At 41.2% G+C, this 21324-nt stretch overlaps 1 protein-coding gene across 4 annotated transcripts in view; it reads right to left on the bottom strand.

The window, feature by feature from the left end:
* The window catches only part of PLCB1 (phospholipase C beta 1), a 400808-nt gene that overhangs the window by 98589 nt on the left and 280895 nt on the right, over nt 1–21324 (bottom strand). For all 4 annotated transcript variants that reach the window (XM_061364798.1, XM_061364801.1, XM_061364800.1 and 1 more), the window contains 4 exons: nt 19773–19919; nt 11635–11792; nt 7396–7478; nt 407–491 (listed from right to left, as the gene is read on the bottom strand). In XM_061364798.1, the coding sequence (XP_061220782.1) occupies nt 407–491; nt 7396–7478; nt 11635–11792; nt 19773–19919 (473 nt within the window). The remainder of the gene's footprint in view (nt 1–406; nt 492–7395; nt 7479–11634; nt 11793–19772; nt 19920–21324) is intronic.

Consider the following 21324-nt stretch of genomic DNA (forward strand, 5'->3'; position numbering starts at 1 on the left):
AGATAATTTTGTGATCGCTATAAGCTCTGTTCAAATGAAATGCGTTTTGCACAAGAGGTAACCTCAACATTAAATGAAACAGGCTACTGAGGGCACTCAAGAAGAGAAGACAAATGCTTTATGAAATGTCTGTGGTAATAACCGAAATAAGTATTAGTTCAAATCTGAAAGCCTACATTATAAACCAGCAGCTATGAGAATCAATTGCATTTAGAAGATTATAATTCACTGTATCAGAACAATCTCTGCATCAGAAATAATACTCTTAAATCACCAACAGTTCATACTGTTTAACCCCCTCCTTTAGACTCTGGTTTGAAAGGCTGTCTATGAAGAATGATAAAGGACTGAAACAAATAGAATTCACGCAGGTATTTGTGAGCTGATAAATATCAAACCATATTACCGGGTATTTTTCCAATGGATCCATAAGCAGTGCATCTCCAAATATTAATCTGCAGTACTCTGCCATTTTGGCCTGTTGTTTAGGGCTGAAGAGAGAAAAGAAATAGAGAAATGAGTCCTATTAATGCTACAGAGTGAAAGCAGCAGTAATGAAATATCTCGTATCTCTAAACTAGCTATAATTTACTGATCCAATTGCTGTGAATTTTGCAGAGACCTGCATATATCATGCAGTAATTCTGATTTCTCTGACAGACCTTAGCAAAAGGATCATACATGAAGTAAAGGCACTAATCAATTGAGTCAGAGTGAAACTGAACTTCTAACACTGAGGTCTGTTTTCCCATGAACTTAGTAGAAGACTAAAAAAGAGGCTGAGCTGTTACCTTTAGGGAAATAACCGTTAGATGAATTTGCTTCTTTCAGGCAACCTTTTGATTTAAAGGAGAAACTTTTTTCTCCTTACTTTACTTTATACACATGGCTGGCATTCTTCACACACACACATGCAACCCCATCTGGGTTTTGTTCTCTTTTTTGTCATACCTGGCCTAAGGCATAATATCCAAAATGGTTACATACAGAGCAGTCGCTGTTAAATTTGCCAAGCCAAGTGTATAGGCATCACCCTGTCTGTAAGGCACAGCCGTACAGAAGATGGGGCAGAAGGCATTACCTGGGTCTCACAACCCGCACAGCTGCATCAGTTACAGGCACTGGTACAGAAGCAGCCAGTTTACTGCACATTTCTCAAGTGCAGGCAGTTTTACTGCAGATTTTCTGCCAAAACCCAGCATGTTTTCCCATCTTCTCTGTAAGCCTGTGTGAGGTGGGTGCTGAGCCTGTGCAGTGTGACAGCCCATCCAGCCACAGCCCTACCTGGAGCTGTGCCTCTGCACTGCGCTCCATGACGAAGCACCCTCATCCCGACGTACCCTCACTGCAGAAGTCAGAGCTGAGATGTAACTGTGCCCCTGCTAAGGTGTGTTATGTCAATTTGGATATAACTACATATTACATGGATGTAATTACATACTGCACTCATGTGTATGTAACTGGGAGGAACACATCAGGACAGCCTTCTCAGTGGGGATCTAGATGCAATAACAAGCTACTCACTGACCATTTCAGCTGGTTTGGGGATGCAGTCAGATTCCTTCTTTAAAAATTTAAATCTTTATTTCAAATCAGAGACAGTGTCAAATCTTACCACAGTAATTTACTGCACTGTCACATCCCATCAAAGTAAACTGAACCTCACTAAACTCTACTTATAATTGGTTTTCCCCAAATGCAACCTAAGAATTAAATCATTCCTGCATATCAGTGATGGGAGTTTTAGGACTGAAGATAGGTCATACAGCTCAGAAATACTACTCAAATCATTTTAAAATGCAGCTTGGTGTTACAGTCACTTTCTCTACAATCCTAGATGACTTCTCTTGCCCATAGGAAACCTGGAGAGGGACTTTTTACAAGGGCATGTTGTGATAGGACAAGGGGGAATGGCTTTCAACTGATGGAGTGGAGACTGAGCTGAGCTCTTAGGCAGAAGCTCTTCCCTGTGAGGGTGCTGAGGCGCTGGCACAGGGAGCCCAGAGAAGCTGTGGCTGCCCCATCCCTGGCAGTGTTCAAGGCCAGGTTGGACACAGGGGCTTGGAGGAACCTGCTCTAGTGGAAGGTGTCCCTGCCCATGGCAGGGGGTTGGAACTGGATGAGCTTTAAGGTCCCTTCCAACCCAAATCATTCCTTGATTCCATGATTCTGTGTGTAGTTTTGTTACATGTGCCCCTTCAAAACCTGCGATATCTGAGCTCAGCTATGTTTAAAAGTTTCCCTTTTTGATACTCTTTTGAGGAGTCTCGATTAAAGGACAGGTTTCTATTGCTTAATATAACTTCCTCAACTACTGTTAATGATGATCTGCATATCACTGAAGCTACACAAATGGTATAAGTGGTTTTGTTACCATGGAGCTCTTTTTCATGACAAACTAGAGCTGGGTGTATAGGAAAAAAGGAGTGCTCATTTCTCTTGCAAACTAGGAGTACAACAACTGCTGTGTCTAGTTTGTTGTTAGCTACCAAGTGAGCACCTGTACTGCAGCTCTTGCTGGGGTCAGCAAGGCTAAACCAGAGCTGACATAAAGGCTGGGTGACATTTGAATCAGAAAATGGGATTTCCCCAAGATCAGCATTTTGGATGTCTCTGGAAGCAGATCTGGGGTGAACCAGTCATTAGCTCAGTCACTGACAAAATGTATTGCAAGGAGGCTTTAACTTACTCCACAAAGCCTTGCAAGTGCTGCATGCAGTTTAAATCACTGCAGCATTTCGTGAAGGCTTGCATTTGCATGCAGCCCATTCACCAAAAAAAGCTAAAAGCCACTTTCAGTTGAGGATGGGAAATTAAGATGAAGGCAAGCAAAGGAGTGGAACTAAGAACCCACAAGGGAGAAGGCAATGGGAAGAATAAATCAGATGTTAGCTATTTCTAACCACTAGCTACCAAAGAAAATAAAGGTACCTCACTCCAGACTGGGTATTTGTGATAGCTCAAGGGCTCATTATGGTGAATTTCAGTTCGGTTTTCTCCACCAGTGTGTATCTGGTATAGGCCCATGCTTCGAGAACCCAGAAAGTTCAAAGGACATCTCTGAATCAAGAAAGCTCTACTACTGAAGTCATAGTTATTAGATGCAACATCAGCATCTTTAAATGGGCACACTGACTCCAAAAGGAACTCTTGATAGGGATCTGAAGAAAATACGCAGGAGTTAAATGTAGTCATTTTCAAACTATCTCCACAGCTAGAACAAATTCTCCTGCTCTCCTAGGTGTAATTACCTGCTTGCCTCCAGGAGCACAGTGAGAACTTTCAGGTTTGCAAAAGAGAAAAATGTAATGTGACAGTATTTGGGGTTAGCACATAAATTCCGGTGTCACCGCATCCCGGGGGCGAAGGAGGAAATGGAAAATGATGTGAAAAAACTAATGGGGTTTGATACAATAAAATGACTCTTACAGTAGTAGACAAGGCAAATGTAGGAAAGACTTGACATTACAAAATTACTTATTGCTATGAGCTGGACTATATGCGTAGGTATTTTTGACAGCTCCTAAGAGGGAATAAAATATATTTAGGTGTACCAGCATTTAACTGAGTGGTAGGTTTTTGTGTTCTTTCTCTCTTCCTAATATATATGTATTGTTATATATATATATGTATTGTTTCAAGAGAAAGATCTTTAGTAATAGTATACATAAAGTATTACTATTATAGTATTAAAAAATAGGAATATGTTTCCATTTATTTCCTCTTCTTTCAAAATTATGACCCAGGGCAACAGACTGAAATGCCAACTCTTCCACACCAACATATTTCCCCATTTGTGTTATAAAACAAAAACCAGGTATTTCCTGGTCCAGATCTACTACTATTGGAAATTCTCTCAGTATTCGTGTATTGTAATGAAAATTGATTGCCTGAAAAGAGCTGACATTATCTGCTTTATGGTTTTTACTGTGCAGACATGGATGGGGAGCACACAGACTAATTATATGTGTCTCCCCAAATGTGCCAGGGTAAAGGAGACACTTGAGGTGTGGAAATATAAAGAGTATTAAGAAATGTTTTCATTGCCATTAATACATTGCTTGTCCTTTGTTTTACTGTGTTTGAATTATGGCTACTATGAAGGTCAATCAGAGACGCTCTTTGGCACTACTGCTCCTAACACTATGTTACTGGCACTTCTGCAGAGATACTTCTTCTGCCTAAGACAAAAACACAGATGCTTCCCAGAAGAGTCTAAAATAATTCTGAGTGGAGGAAGAAAGTGATAAAACCCCTGTTAATGTTTGAAATAACAATTCCAGCAAGAAACCAGCTAGCTGAATAACTGTAATTAAATTTCATCTTGGAAGCAATCTTATATGGATACTGCTCAAGGATCACTTAACCTTTTTGCTATATCATCAGTGCATTTGTAATTACAGAGTGTCTGCTTTCAGATTTGCAGATTGCTTATCTTCCTGCAAGCCCGATTTCAACGTCAAGGTCTTCTTGAGGTCTTTGTAAGATTTTCAGGGAACCTTCCTATGCTTTTTTTATAGAACCACAGCTTTTCTAAGTTCTTGCTTTTTGCAGTGTTCACGTTTTGATGTCAAAATGATGGCACACGTAAAGTTGGATCTAGTCTAAAAGTTATATGCTTTCCCCTTTTTCTAAACTTCTTAATGTATAAAAATGAGCAAGAATGAACATACTACATAGTGCAGTTATAGTAAAACAGAATTCTTCATACGCTATAAAGGTATTATAGCGGAGTCCTTCAAGGAAAAGCACTGAAAAAAGCAAAATGAGTTGATTAACACTGTGTGCTCATCAGTGGTTTGCTCCCTATGTGGACAAAAAGAACCAGAAAGAAGGAAAACTGCATTTTAAGTTCAGTGGTGATTAACACTGTCATATCTATGGTGGTGATCTAAAACTGACTTACCTCTGATAAACACAGTCTGTTTAAAAGCCATGAATACAGAACACAGGCTAAAACTATCTTTTGGTTTAAACCAAAGCCAAAAGGCCCAACATCTCACACACGAATACTGACTCTAGTAACTGGAAAACTGGAAGGAAAAATCGGTCACTCCAAAGTAGGAATTGCTATCATAAGATTTGTTAGACAGCAATTCTATTAAAGCAGTTGTAAGTTCTGTTAGTGCTTTGGGGAAAGTCCATCTTTAAGATCTAGGAGAAAAACAACATTCCAAGTAAATGGAAAGACAAAAGGAACATTCCATGAAATTAAGTGAAGGTTTCTGTGAGTGGCACGACTAATTGCAGATTTCTCTAGCAACCAGTGAAGAAATGAAGGGATAATTGTAGCAGTTGGTAAAATAACTAGAAATTATTCTCAGCCAAAGCACAATTAGAAATCACACACATTAAATCCGATGATTTACTGCTGCAGCAAATAATAAATAGCAATAAAGCCTCAGAAAGAGAAAATACTTGATACTGGTTTTGCAAACTTGCTTTGCTAAAAACCTCTGTCATAGCCATGCTTGGAAAAGGACATCAAATAATACACTTTGGGATAATTCATCAATCCATCACTGGAGTTCTCCGGAGAGAAAGGTCCAGTGGTTTCTGTGGGGCAAACTAAAGATCAGAGTAACACAGCAGTAACTCTGTTCCTTCTTTGACAAATTCCTGCAGCATCACAGCAGCTTTAATTTTGACAGGGTTTCATCTTATAGCTTTAAAGCCACTTTTGTACATAACTTACATCTGACAGGAATTTATCCTATACCTTTTAACTTCTTTACTTTCCTAAAATAGAACAGATCAACCCTGGAACAGCTGAAGGTGTCTTAATGACTCTGAAGGGGAAAAAAACGTAACCCTTATGGTTAAAACAAATTGCATGCTGCTTTTTCTCTGCCTTATGGTAACACAGCGAACGTATGTCTTAACAAATATGGAAGAATAAATACAAAATATAGTGAACTGAAGAATGATGCTTAAGTTATTTAGTTCTAAAGACCAGAGGTTGCATTTGGAAACTCATAAGATCATTGTGCGTTAAGCCCTACAGCAGTACATGAGAATAAGCAAGTCCAACGTGATAGAACTTACACCAAAAAGGAGTGGACTGATTAAAGAAAGAAACTAAATACATACAGTATCTGTGTGGTCCTTCGGAAGAAGAAAGGACTAACTAAGCAGGATTTAACAGGTAGCTGTTTGAATCACAACCAGCCTTTAAATGTGTGCAGGGCAATCACAGATTTGCCCACAAAAGGCAAACTTCTACTGTAAGGTACAGAATCACTTGGGTTGGAAAAGCCCCTTAAGATCATCAAGTCCAACGATAAACCTAACACTGCCGAGCCCACCACTACATCATGTCCCTAAGCACCACATCTGTATATGCAGGTAGTGTATGGGCAGTGTAGGCCAGCTCTCAGATTTTAACTTTTTCTATCTATATAATTTTTGATCAGTTTTGTCACATCTGTTCTTAAAAACATTCCTTCATGGCTGCTTCTCCCAGTTCCTTCCCTTATGAGTATGTTCTTAAACCAAGCGAAAAGCGGTTAGCACTCGCCCTTTTCCTCTTCAAGAAACAGAACTGCCACCATCTTTTCTGATTTCTGTTAAATCAGAGCTGCCCCAAAGATCACTTTTTATTCCACATTAAAGTTTCTCAGTCCATACTGGCCCCAGAATTGCTGATAATGTTTTCACAGCAGAAAAAAAAGGGGAAAAGGCAATTGCAAGAATCAGTGTCACCCCATTTTGAGCTATGTGGTCTCTATATTTTAAAACCAAAGTTAATGTCAAACTTAAGAAAAATAAGAGCTAAAATAACAACAGTAGCAAACAGATCCATGGGATAAATTTAGAAGTATTCTCACTTATTTTTTCTTTTCTTACAAAGAAAAATTGCCCCCTTTTTTTTTTTTTTGTAACAAGAAAAGGGAAAGAAAAAACAAAACAGCTCAAGCAAATGGGTATTTTCTGGCAGCAACAGGACCGTTCCTGGCCATCTGCAGCACCTATCTTGGATTCCTAGTTGATCTATGGTTTTGGCCTCTACATCTACTACACAAGAAACAGATCAAATTCTGTTCACAGAATTTGCTTACAGCAAAGAATAGGGTCATAAGGAGGTGAAATAGAGTTTCCTTTTCTCTGATGAAGTACTGCTAGAGCAGAACATACCAACACTGTGAAGTTTACAGAGTTTGTCTCACAATTATACAAACTCACTCTTTCCTATAAAGTGTTCTAATTGAGGAAGGTTTTTAAGAACATGCCTGATTCGTTCTGATCATCTTGGTTACAAAGGCTGATAGAAGGTTTTCTGGACTAAGAGGTGTTGGTCATGTCATACAATAAAACTGCCACAAGTGCATACATTATTCTGTGTTCAGAGCTTACAATGAATATAGCACCATACAGGAAAACATGGTAATTACTTACGAATCCACGTGATTTTCAAAGGAAAGGAGGATTGGAAAGGGCGATGTCTTAAATGCACATTCAGCAATAGCTTCTATTACTTCCTAAAGAATCAAAATACATACAGTTACAAATTCATGTCTTTGAAGAAACAGGATACTGGTCCTTGAAGACAGAAAAGACCCACAGAGGTCTGAAATCGTACCCAAACTGCCTGAAATCAGCTCTTCTGCTCTAAACATCCCAGAAAGCTCTGGAATGTGCTTTGGCAGCAACCAAATTCTTCAACCTGAACTGTAATCAAATCTCAAAACCATCCTGATGAGCCTCAAGCACTGCATTTCTCAAGGAATGACTTATGTCTGCCTAAATCAATAGTTTAAACATGAAACAGTCTTTGTGGGGAACAGTTCCATGCCTGAAGCTATAACTTTCATGAACTATTTTGCATAATAATAAGCATGCTCTGACAAATACATCTCTTCTAAACATGATCAGCACGAGCACGTATCCATAAAACCCTTTGTTAATCTCATAAGCTTTAGTTCCCTCTTTTTTGATGAGAGAAATCCCTTTAAGGCAAAAGACAGAAAAAACATTACTTGGTTGAAAGAGTTGGCTGCAGAGTAATTATCAAACAGAGGGCTCAGAAACTGAAAGTTCTACATGAGTTTCCTTTCAGCTCCAATGGAACCCGACAACTGTAAACCTAGTAAAGAAATCCTCTGGTAACACTGATTTTAGTGGGGTGCACAGTACAGTAACACACTTCCCGATACAATTGGCTCAGTGTTTCCCTATTGAAACACAAATCTTTTTATGAAAGAATTTATGGAACACTGAAGACTTCCCATAGCCATTGCTGTCAAATGCTGGAGTTTTAAGAACCCAGAAGCCTGTTCCCTCTCAAGTCATAAGGAATGCCAAAACCTAAAAGATTAATTTCAAACAAGCCTCCTCTGGGGATTCCTTTTGGTCATTTTCTGTACTTGTAAAGGTTCATGCGTAACAGTAGGAAATCCACTTCCTAACATGAAAGCTGAGCTTCTGGTACAGTCTTCTGATGCCAGGTTGCAGAATCCAAGGCTGGAAGGACAGCAAAAGCCATCTCAAGGTTTGCTGCTATGAGCTAGGATACAAACAAAAGTTAAAGTCTTCATGCAATTAGAACAAAACACAGCTCATGCATAACTTGTTGTAGTCTCTCTTGTAAGATGAGAAACCAGCTCAGCACACACACGTGGTGAATGACTACATTTAATAACTGCAATTATCAGATATTTAAATGCTTCACCCATAACTAACCATGCACTTCACCTAAGAGCACTCCTAGTCTTCAAAGAAAGGCAAAGCAGTTATTGGAAGAACAGTAAATGATGCAGAAGGCTGGATGAAGGCAGGTAGGAAGCCGCAGTTTCACAGATGCAGTTCTCCTATGCAAGAATGCATGATGGAATGATTCCTGCTGCACACTTTCTTTACAGCTCCAGTAAATCACTAAGAGCTTGTACCACCCTAAAGCTGTCTAGGAGCAATGGGATTGTCAAAAGCATCTCAGGCAATTTTGACACTGCAAAGGAACAGCAGGGCTGAGAATTGGGTTGCAAATACTAAGCCCTCCCATCTTGATGCTCTCCACCCAGATCATTAGTGCTGGCACCCACCCCTTGGTTATGGAGGATCATGCAGACTTAAGAACACATGAGGCTGGATATAATAAGTACTGCTGAAAAGCAGTCCTGATGCCTCTCTTGCTCCTACTCACTGCTCAAGCTGTGGAGTAAAACCATGCATTTATTTTCAACTGCCATCTCAACTGCAAAAAGAGATGAAATCCAGCATGCCTGGGGAAAATAACCTGGAAGAGTAAAATCAGGATTACATGGATGAAATCTAAGGATGAGAAGCTCACTCATTGGTTCAGTGGAGAAACAGGGGTGCTGGTGATTGAGCCTTGCACTGCATTCAAATGTAAATGCAGATGCTTTATGGTCAGAGAGGAACAACCTGGTAAGTTGCACATCTGACTCCAGCTGTAGAACGACTCACCTGAACCATATCTCCCAGGTATATATAAAGTGCACATACACATATTCCTGGTTATGGCATGGAAAATACTCCTGATTCCCCATAATATCTCACCCTGGCAGCAGCTCAACATCTGCAGCTGAGAAAAACCTTCCTGCTTTCTGTATGCCATGAAGCACGATAAAAGCCAACCAAACAAAAAAGCCCACAACCCCCCCATCGACATAAGGAAGGGGAGTATATATTGCTTCTGTCTCCATGCTTCAGAAAGCCCATCTGAGGCAGTGAAAACTGACAGACCAAACAGAAGCATTGTGTGCCGTGGTCACGCCAAGAGCGTGAGCTGATAAATGAATCAGCATTCAAGACCCAGTGATCACTCTGTATTGATTCACACGCTTCTGACATTATTTCACTATCATTCTGCTCCTCCTCAGCCCAGCAGCACACTTGGAGTGCTCAGAAGAAACCAGCAGTCAATACGTTTTTCTGTGTGGAGGAAAAACCACTTGCCCTGAAGTGACAGATGAAATATTCCTGCGTAGGTTCAGAATACTTCCCAGTATCAATTCTGCAGACACAGCGTCTAGGGTCACACATCCAAGTAACCAGGGATAATCCTCCTTCCTGCTCCTGCTCCTTTTAAGAATCAGATTAACTTTGTTTTAAATTCCTGCTCATGACCAGAGGAGTTGAGAGCTATCTTCCTGAATTAAAGAGCTTTCAGCAGCCAAATTCTGTGCCTATAAACACAATTGGCTTCACATAAACAGAACTGGAAAGTAAATAACAAATGTGCAAGAAAGTTGTTTGATGCTAACTCCACCAGTGAAGAGTCAGAGAAAACAAACTGAAATAGAGAAAAAGAGTGTTCTGGGGTGAGTAAAATGTGGTGTTCTCTCTGTAGTGGCAGTGTTGTTTGCTTTTTTCCCTAAAGGAAGACAAAAAGAAACCCTCCAACAACTCATGCTTCAAGTGTGGGAGACATGCTTCAAAGCTGTAGCTAGCAGAGAAGCCACTCTTGACACATATAACATTACCAAATTCAGCCATTACCATTTTTTTCCACATCTTGCACACAGGCAAGTTTAGAAATACAATTCCATAGTGAGTTAGTGTCTCAGATGAAGAATGATTTCTTCACACTTGAAAAATGACACCCTGATTATCATTATAAACTGTGCTGAGTACCAATCTTAGTATTATAGGAGAACACCTCCATCATGCCCCTCTAACACTCTGGATCAAAAGCATCTTCAAGAATAACAGGACGATGACAATTTAAAGTTATTGCTAAGGGTATAGTACCTACCTTTCATTATAGAGAAAGGAAATGGAAGATGGAATTCAGTAATACAGATGATATATTTAGGGTTTGAATGACAAAAATATTCCCTTGCAATCTCCAAAGATACTAATTTTTTCCTTTTCATCCTTCAGTGCTTCAGATCTGATCCCACCTATCAGGGATAAGGGTAACACTGTCCCTGACAGAACACTGCATTTCTTAAACTGGGACTATAACGCTGAGTGTCTGGACCCTGTGGGTGGGACCTGCCCATCTAGGCATGAGTAGCCTCTTCTCTCCTCACAGGAACCTAAAGGCTTGCAAACTGAAGAGTTTTCCATGATAGCTACTGTTTCCTGCTTCAGTTCAGCACTTCTGTCCCCTACACCCACCTACCAGGCAGAGGAGAGAGAAAGAGTACGCTGATGCATTGCTTACTGCTGCTCAAATGGCTTGTGGCCTTCGTCTCAGCTCTCCTCCCTGCTGCATGCTATAGAGCTGTAACACCAACCAGGCCTTCCTCCCCATCCTCCAGATGCATCCACAGACCCATTTTACACTGCGTAAAACCAGTTGTGGTGGCAATACCTGCTCTTTCAGCCCTGGCTGTGCTCTACCCTGTTTCTCTCCCTGTGAGATTTACTGAAGGGACATGCACAGCAGCCTGGACCTGGGCACTGAGTCCAGCCCCAGATGGCACAGACTATCACACCATATAATCCTTTTTCCTCTGACTGCCAGAATGACCAAGAACCTCTTCCTGCGCAAGGTCCAGATCCTGCAACTCTTCTATGACTCTGCACGTGTTCTGAAACCTCCTTTTAAAATACCACATTCCTATTCCCTTCCACCTACACAGTTATGGCCTAGCAATGTATTTATGATGCATTTCCCATGGAAGAAACCTCCCCAGCTGCAGAGATCAGTGAGCTGCACAGCCGTACCTTGAAGGATATCTCCGTTGTCATAGTGAATCCGTGTGTAATGACCGGCTCTTCCTCAGCTGTTCGTCCTTTCCAGCAGTCCAGCTCCACACAGCGGCAGCCTGACAAAAGCACTTGCCGATACATCTCCACTGACGAGTTACCGGCCAGCTGTCCAGCTACAACAGCACAAGGACATGGAAACAGGGAAGTAATTGGGGAGTAAATACAAATGATCTAATAACAATCAGAGTTAACAGGATCTTCCACCCTCGGCTGAGAGGAATAACACTCAAAGGCACATAGAAAACCTAAGACTGCAATGGAAATAAGGCAGAGTCAATGTCATGGTTTGGATTCTGCCCTCAGTTAAAACGCTCTGAGTGAGGAGAAGTAACTGATGGAAACCAATTCAACAACTTCTGATGGACATCACTGAATACAGAAAAGAAAGGGAAAGGGAAGAACTTTGCTCTAAAAGACTCTGTTATCCTTTGGCAAGCAATGTGAAATTCAGAGGTGACCCAAGGCAGCAAGATCACATTTTCTCATAACACGCAATACATTCAGTAGAGATGGTACCATGAGAAGGTCTCAGATCTGTATTTAATACACTCATCACCACACTGAGTTGGTCAGTTGAACTCCCTGAGCTGATACTGCATTATTAAGTGTTCAAAACCCATGTAGATGAGGCCCTCAGTGACACGTCTGGCAGACTTGAGATAATGGTTGGACTTGATGACCCTAAAGGTCTTTTCCAACCTAGCTGATTTCATGATTCTATTATGTAGGGAGAAATTAACTGAACTACCAGTTTCCAACAATGACACAATAAAAATCTAAAAATAAACAAGGAAAATTCAGCTTTTCCCAAACTCAAGAAGTACAAAATAACCCCAAACCCACAAATAAACCAACAAAGAAGTCCAGTTGTATTCAGGGAAGAATATCCAGTCAGGATGTCTTCATCTGCTGCAACAGGCTTGATTCCAGTCATCTGGATACAAACATCTTGCAGCAGGGAGGTAAAGGTAATGGGAAGGATGGCTTTACATGTGAGGAAAATGGATGCCATTTCCTGCTTCCTAGCAGACTTCCTGAGAAGACATTCCTGGATTTCTAGGAGGGAATTGACTTGGCATTTTAAGGAGGCAGCGAGCTCATCTAAGCTAAAGATTCTTTGCTGACGGGGGATATGTAAATCATTTATTCAAATTAGTATATAATATAATGCAGACCAATCCTCATTTTACCTCCTCTGGGGTTAGGTTTTTACTCTGGGAATTGCACATTTTGGGTTTTGCTTCACTAACTCGCATTGCCTGCTTTCTCTGCTTTTACCTTTCACTAACAACTGTAACAGAAAACCCTTTCTGACTGAAAATTCCTGTTCACTGATTGTGTCTGACACATGAGCCAGAGCAACCCTAAATACTCCACAAGGCATTAACATTACTCCTATTAAAATCCCAAAAGATTCCTCAGATCCTAGTGGAACCGATGGGAAATATATGTTAATAACGGAATAATTTGGTCAGTTCTGGAAAGTTCTGAAAAGCCAACTGCAGTCAGCAAAGTGACAACCTGCCTTTTCATTTCTACTTACCTTTTCCCGGTTTCCCCTTTGATTATGACAGATGATCTCTACTCACCCAAAAGCCATGTTGGTGCAGTTTCGGTATGCAGTGGCTCTTTGCAGGATGCAAACAAGCATGAGCATGGATCAGGGTGCAACAGCACTAATTTCTGTGTGTTCATCCCTACACATCTGCTTGTGAACATTTTGCTCTCATTATATGGATCTGCTAAACTCTTCTGCCTAAAAACTACATTCAGTTTAAAACCTGTTTTCAGATTGTTGTTCTTTTCCCTCACAGCATATTGAATTTGGATTAACAAACTGGTTTATGATTAACAAACCCCACTGTACTCCCTGAGAGACTGCTGGCCGTTATTATGGCTAAGTGTTTCAGACTACAAGATGCTTAACCTTCAGAAGTGCTTAAGTAAGTCATGACACGCCTCACTTGCCATATGACACTTCTCCACACTAGCTTATTAATAAGGCTCAGACGTTTTGGAAGGATTCCTGCTATGGATAAGAGGATATTCAACCTCCAAAAGGTTCAATCTTCAGAAAGGCTCCCAGTCACAGTGCAAAATGCTAGCAAATGTTTTAATAGTCTCAAGAGTTTATTTGTTCTGAAATACAGAATATCAGGAACGTTCCCTCAAATGGTTTTCTGCACATATCATTTATCAGTTTCTGGTTTGAGTCTCTATTTGTATCTTTTCCAAACCAGCCCTTAAATAGATGCATTCTAAAATGGGCTAACACAGACACCAAAGGGAATCCTTCCAGTATGGTAGTTTTCATATCCTGATTACAACACAATTTTATACTACTAGAAATTGAAAGCATTATGGCTTCCCTTGTGTAATACATACAGCATCTACAGTAATGCCATAGCTGTATCCCATCGCCCTACAACGGATAAGGAAAACCAGATTTTGGCAAAAACTTGCTTCAAATCATGTGGTGAGGCACTGGAATGGGTTGCCCAGGGAGGTTGTGAATGCTCCATCCCCAGCAGTGTTCAAGGCCAAGTTGGATGAAGCCTTGGGTGAGATGGTTTAGTGTGAGGTGTCCCTGCTCATGGCAGGGGGGTTGGAACTGAAGGACCTTAAGGTCCTTTCTAACCCTAACTATTCTATGATTCTGTGCCTAAGCAAAATGAGCCTATGCTGACTGACAGAAGCGGAGGACATGATCCATGTTTCTCCATACAGTTCAGTTACACATCTCTGTAACTTCAAGCTGTTCATTTCTCAGCAACTGCATCCTTGTGGGGGGTTCATTCACCACTGTTTTTCCAAGTGAAAGTTATTTGCAATACATGGAACTGAAATTTAGTTACCATTCTAAGATAAGCATCGTCCCAAATCTGGGGGATAATTGGACGCATGTATGTGGGGTCACCTCACTCTTCACTACTCTAGAACACAGGCTGCTTCTGCTCCCTGGCCCACCTATGGCACCACAGCAGGAAGGCCAGCATGCTCCCTTTGCCATGCACAAACACAAGCTGCTAAACCTCCTTTCTTGAGGCAAGTCCTGGAAACCCAGTCAGTGCTCCGGATCACAGGCTGTAGTTTGCAGTGTGCAAACTCAAGAGCCCCAGACTGCAGGAGTCTGGCTCTTGACCCCAGCAGCACCAGAAGGTGCTGGCGGCTGAATCGGTTTTAGACACAGTACATTTATCTGAATTTCTTTCCCTTCTGAGCCATTTTGCCATGCACAGAACAAGAGAATTAGACCCCACGCTGTGACACGTTCTGCTACTGCCTGTACCTAAGTCTCACCCTATGGCTGCTATTTTTAACACTTCACACTGGACCAAAGCAGGACGTGCAGTCAGGCTCGCTCCAGCCAGCAGCAGGAATACACTTGCTGTCAGTATTGATTCAGGCCCACCCAAGCAGAAGATGCAACACCTGCGTATGCCAGGAGGGCTGGAGCTGGCCAGCCTCTGGGTCTGCAATCCTGCTCAACCCATCACAGAGCCGCAGCAGCTCCAACGCTGCAGCCGGGCTGTGGGATGGACATTATCTGGCAAGGGGTGCATGGGGTAACCCTTGCCCCAGCTGTGGGATCCACTTCAGAAGGACACTGCATCACCAGCCCAATCTCTACCACTGCAGTGAGGGAGTGCGCCCTGCAGGGACCTATCTACAGAGCCTGTCCCCTGCTGCTGGCTCTCTGCATCTTTGTCTTATGACTTCAGCTATTTGAACATCTTCAAATGCTACTATTGGAGTCAGAGAGGTTTCCTGATCCTTAACACAGTTTTACCCTCCCTTTAGAAAGAGGCTTAGAAAATAATGTATTCCTCATTTCAAGATACTTCAAATAACATATCCCTCATCTCAATGTCCTTCGAGCCGTTGGCCTAAAGAGGTAAATCAGAGAAGGAACAGAAGATCTTGAAACCGCACTAAGCAGTAGTGACTAAAATGTGACTTAAAGGAAACAAAACACTTCCATGATCTTGACCTTTCTTCTCCTTCTTGAAAGTCCTGTTATCTCCCATCACATCAAACAAGGCATTTTTAAACTCTTTATGTTCACCTCTGCTGCTACTGGATGCAAGCTGCCTCTAGAAATCTTGGTGTCAGTTGCTGATGTGTATTTGAATAGTAAATGTTGCCTTAAGGATATAATATATACATTTGGCTTTTTTCTTTCTCTCTTTTATGAGGTTTCCAGTCACTTTTAGAAGTAAAAATTCCTCACCTATAATAGGGCTTTAGAAAGCCAGAACTGGCATTGGTGAGGCTGGTAAGGGAGGGCAGGTACCCCTTAAGACAACAAAAAAGATAAACTGGGGTTTAACAGTATCAGTATGAACACTCAGCTGTCAAAACTTTAGCAGTCATGTGAAAACATGACAAGATCTCCATGACCCAGCAGTGTGCGCTTGCAGCCCGGAAAGCCAATTGTATTCCTGGAGAACAGAAGGCTCCAGGGAGACCCTGCAGCAGCCTTCCAATACATAAAGGGGCTGAAGAGGGACTTTTTACAAGGGCCTGTAGTGACAGGACAAGGGGGAATGGCTTTAAACTGACAGAGGAGAGATTCAGATTAGGCATTAGGAAGTTCTTTACTGTGAGGGTGCTGAGGCGCTGGCACAGGGTGCCCAGAGAAGCTGTGGCTGCCCCATCCCTGGCAGTGTTCAAGGCCAGGTTGGACACAGGGGCTTGGAGCAACTTTGAAGGTGTCCCTGCCCATGGCAGGGGATTGGACATGGATGAGCTTTAAGGTCCCTGCCAATTGCAACCATTCTGTGATTCTGTGAAGCTGTGAAGAAACTGTTTTGGAGGCTTTGAAGGTGAGGAAGATTTCAAGGAAGCGCTGAGTGCAGCAACAGTTACAAGTGAGGGATTGCTGAGACCAGAAAAGCTGGACGACAGTAAAGGAGAGGCCACAGCAGCAATAAAGAAGAGCACATGCCCCTCATGAGACACTTTCCCAGAAACAACTGAAAGTACTGGGCTGTAAGGAGGGAAGCAGATGCTGAAGGTGAATGGGACAGCTCCACATTGGCTATGCGCACTAGACTGATCACTCTGCAACCTACTGCTGCTATAGTTTATCCTTTTAGCCAACGACAAAACACATGTCAAAGGCTTGTGATTTTCATATTTTGCATTTCACATACACCGTCATGTTCACAGACGTTCACAGCCACCAAAGCGTGCAACTCTGATAATGATACATTATCATTTGTCTTTGACTTTGGGTGCTGCTGAGAGAAAAGCTGCAGAGTCACTCCCCACTGTGACAACAGCAGTAACCTGAGGTGAGACTGGGGAGAAACCAGAAACAATGCAGGGTTGCACATTACGGGTTCAAAGCAGTAAATCAATGAATGTGACAGCAGTGAGAACAAAGATGAGAGAGGGTAAAACAAAGTTTCCAAAAGATGACATTTTGCTATAAATCACTTCTTCCTTCATGGAGTTTTACCTTCACTCTTCAAAATTACATTTCCCTAAGAAAAAGAAAGCAGTAACACTTCTAAATAAATAATCAGGACTTGATGTACTGCCAAGGGTTTCTACCAAAGGCTAGGAAAATGATCGGCATAATTAAAAATACATTCAGTGTGCACATGTTTCTTTTTACGTTATAATGCTTCTTGGTGCATGCTTTTTCTGGGTTTGAAAACTAACAAAGAGGGAGATAATTGGTAGGGCATTAAGCACAGTAATCATAAAGTATTGATAGACTGAATGGATTTCTTATTGTCCTCATAATTATGACACGACTACATGCTATTTCACATGTCCAGGGAGGGCAGAGGTGCTACTGAAGCTTCCCTTCCGAAGCCATGAGCACTTCACTAGCCCGTTTGAAACCTTGGGAAAAAGAATAGTCTGCCACTATTCATTTTACTCATTTTGCTAAGTCCTTGCTGGAAGAAAGCAAATGGCAACGTGACTGCTGTATCTGGTCTAGCCTCAAAGCAAAAGCTAAGGGTGTCAGCTTTAGTAAGACGCAGATCAAAATCAAATCATTAATCCCATTGTCGGCCAGCTGCCACGCAGTTACTGAACAAAATGAACCACTAAAAGAGAAGGACATGTGTTTTGTGCCTGTAAATGTGAAAATATACACTCTGAAATGGAATTTGGAAGAGATTGCAACTTATTTTGTACTATTCCCTGAGTTTACCCTGATTTACTCTCTCCAACTTACTAACCCAGGAATGTTATGTTAAATTGAGACTGAAGATCATACTTCTAAATGTAGCTAATGAGTTACAAATGCAGGCAGAGAGAATTGCAGATGCAATCCAAGATGATTTGCAGACTTTCACATACAATTGAAAGTGAATAGTTTCAAAGTAACTTTCCTTCTTCTGCAGTGATTCAGTATGTCACTTGTGGTGCAGTTAAAATACTTAGATTAGGCTGGATTAATTGTGAATTCCCATCCTTAATTCACTGGGGTTTTTTGGCTTCTGTGCTTCTAGACCTTTAGAACATGACTGTGCTGATCAGCCCTGATCAAAAATCGGTGGTATGGTACTAGCTATAAATTCATGCTGGTAGAGGGGAGAGCAGTTTTATCTCTTCAGACCAACTTTAAACTGCATCGTCTGTCCTCCCTGTGGGCCTATGCTTCCCACATTAGTTCAACAGCTTTACTGTCTTCTTCCAGAAAAGCTGCAGCATTTGCCTTCAGTGGGCCCTAATCCTCCCTGACAGAACAAAGTCCATCCTGGAGGTAAGAGGCCTGCAAAATATCATTATTAAGCATTGTTTTTCCTTTGGACATATCTGCACTGTTCCAACAAGTATAAATTTCTGTATATTGGAATCATAACTTCAAAGTGGCCACACTCGTTTTCACTCCTTTTAATTTACAGAAACAAAATAGCTGTCAAACCAAATCCTTATATGACAAGTTTTTAGCACAAAACATATTTCACAGTCAAGACATAAACCTCTAAAAAATGGTGTCTAATGGAAACAATGACAGCTCATTCACTTATGAAAGCACTAGAAGGTGCTGTGGAAAGTGCTATAACAAACACAGACCAAGTGGTCTGTTTAAGTTGGGCATCACCACTGCATGGTTTTGTTTAGGTTTTGGCATGCTGGCATTCTAAAGACCTTGGGTCAGTTAAGGCAAGTTAATAACGTTAAAAGCTCACGTTATCCATAAGCCATGTTTTTAGCACACGCTGTAGCCTTACTTCTTCTTTTTACCATAATGTTAAATCATTAGCAAACATGCCAAGACAAGGCAAACACCAAACCAAATAGGAAAGAACTCCCTGTGCACGTCTGCTTCTCAAACATGTTTGTTCCTACATAAACTAAACTAAAATAGTGAATTTACAATTATTTTCTCACATCTTAGACTGGAAAACGAGTGCCTAAAGTTGCATTCCTCAACTGTCTTAGGTGTTTGGAATCTTAGGACATTGCTGACTTTGCTGTGCAAACAATGCAGCTGAGACTCATTCATTCAAATTAATGGGAGCTTCTGGGTTCTCAGCCTTTTTAAACACGACAGCACCTACAAATTTCAGCTCAGCCATTAGATAGTCAAAGACCAGATTTCCATTCCTTGCAGATACAAAGGGACTGTCAGAAAGCTATGTGCCATGTTGGGACCTCTCTTAATCTCTGAATCAAAGAGATTTCATGGAGCTCAACAAACTGTCAGATTTAATGTTTAGGGGCAAATATATTAGCTACAGAGATGTTTCCCATATTCTGCTTTGCACAGTTGTTTGGTTTTCCATAGTTGTCATAAAAAGTGCATTGCTCCCTCTCCTCCCAAAAAAGGACCATAATCTAGAATCCTATCTAAGTTGAGGGAAACTTTCCACAGACTTCACTGGGTTTCAGACCAGACCTTTACATAACACAACTGCTATCCACCTATATAAAAAGTGTAATGAAAGTGTATTTAATGTATGTGTGTAGCAGCTAGAACAACAATCATGTGCTACCCTTGCTCCCCTGAAAACTAAGCTCCATGATTGATCACTGCTGATGCTTTTAGTTCATTTTATGGTATCACTGCAAATATGCTATGAATTTTTCTAAGATAAGAAATCAGATCTCTCTTAACACTGTACCTGTGAGGTAGGTGTTGTGTGAGGAATTGATGAAATAGTGTGACAGTGGTTGAGACATATCTTCATTTAAATCCAGTTTCTCAGGTGGAACAACGCCGTTTTCTTCTCCACTCAGGTATCGCATAAATCCATCCACTGATATCTGTCCTGAGAGAAACACAGATCCAGGGAAAGCACCAATTAACTTCAAGTATGGATTTTGTAACTCACAGACACTATGTTCAACATAGACTTGCACAAGGGTGTGTGTGAAAGATCCCATCATCGTCAGACTGCCCTTCATCTAGTTATTCCTTTTATTGTTTTATTACTCTTACCTCATTTTCAGCCCTATTCGTTCCACATCCCTTTACCTATACCAAAGATAATTAATTTCATAATCCGTGTCTACAGATAATCGAGGGCAGTGGGGAATCAGAGAGGGCTACAAGAACAGAGAAAATAAACCAAAGCCTATCAAGGAAAGGAGTCTTCTAGGGAAAAAGAAAGCTTGTTTCCAGAGGAAACCCAGACACCAGCAAACAGAGCACCGAGCAAAGGAACAGGTAACTTTGACCTCCTCTGAATGTGAGTCAATGGGTATATGAATGCAAGCAAAGCAAAGCAAACTAAACGAACCACCTTTTGAGTGGGAACTAAGCTTTGCTTTGTAATATATTTGCCTTTCAATTCATATCTCACTGGAGTGCCAATGTAAATGATCATTTCATATGCTGCTGGCAAATTAGAAAGCTGAGTCCTATCCTCCGTTCATCTCAATGGAGCTGTGCTTATTACATCAGGATGAATTTCCCTGTCAAGCCTCCTGCATAAAGTTGATTTTAGGGTGTCAACTGGTACATTTAGACTAAGAAAAGAAATAATCCAGTGGATTTGAGGAGTAAGGCTTAACGGAATGGATCTGAGGCATTCTTCTTTGCCTGGTATTTTTGTCTAGATTTCATGTGTATATATTCTCAACCACATAGGTTTAGTTAACTCAGTTACTACCTGCAGTAAAACAGATCTTCCAATTCTCTGAAGAATCTTGAAGCATCTGACTCTCAAAAATGAGAATTTCTTACCTCTTGTCCCCAGCCCAAACTATTCAGCATAGTATCGCTATAAAATGTCAACTGACTTTGGCATTGAATAATGGAAGAAATCAGATCTACTGCTTACTCTGCTCCTATCTCCTTTTAGGGTCAATCCATTTTAATCCTAAAATCATGTAAACTTGCAGATCATAGAATCATAGAATAGTTAGGGTTGGAAATGCCCTTAAGATCATCAAGTTCCAACCCCCCTGCCATGGGCAGGGACACCTCGCTCTAAACCATATCACCCAAGGCCTCGTCCAACCTGGCCTTAAACACTGCCAGGGATGGAGCATTCACAACCTCCTTGGGCAACCCATTCCAGTGATATTTTCCTACCTTATGAAAAGGTAATAGCATTTTTGTAAAGCTTGTAACCACAGGATGCAAATACAACATTTGCTTAAAAACTGTGCTTGGACCCTAGGATTTGGCTCTTAATCAAAGAGGAAAAGATGTAACAGCCTTAAGTTCAG

The sequence above is a fragment of the Neopsephotus bourkii genome, unplaced genomic scaffold (assembly GCF_033783945.1).
Source record: "Neopsephotus bourkii isolate Nb327-2 ecotype Australia unplaced genomic scaffold, CSIRO-AGI_Nbou_v1 NB_1250, whole genome shotgun sequence".
NCBI classification, from domain to species: Eukaryota; Metazoa; Chordata; class Aves; order Psittaciformes; family Psittacidae; genus Neopsephotus; species Neopsephotus bourkii.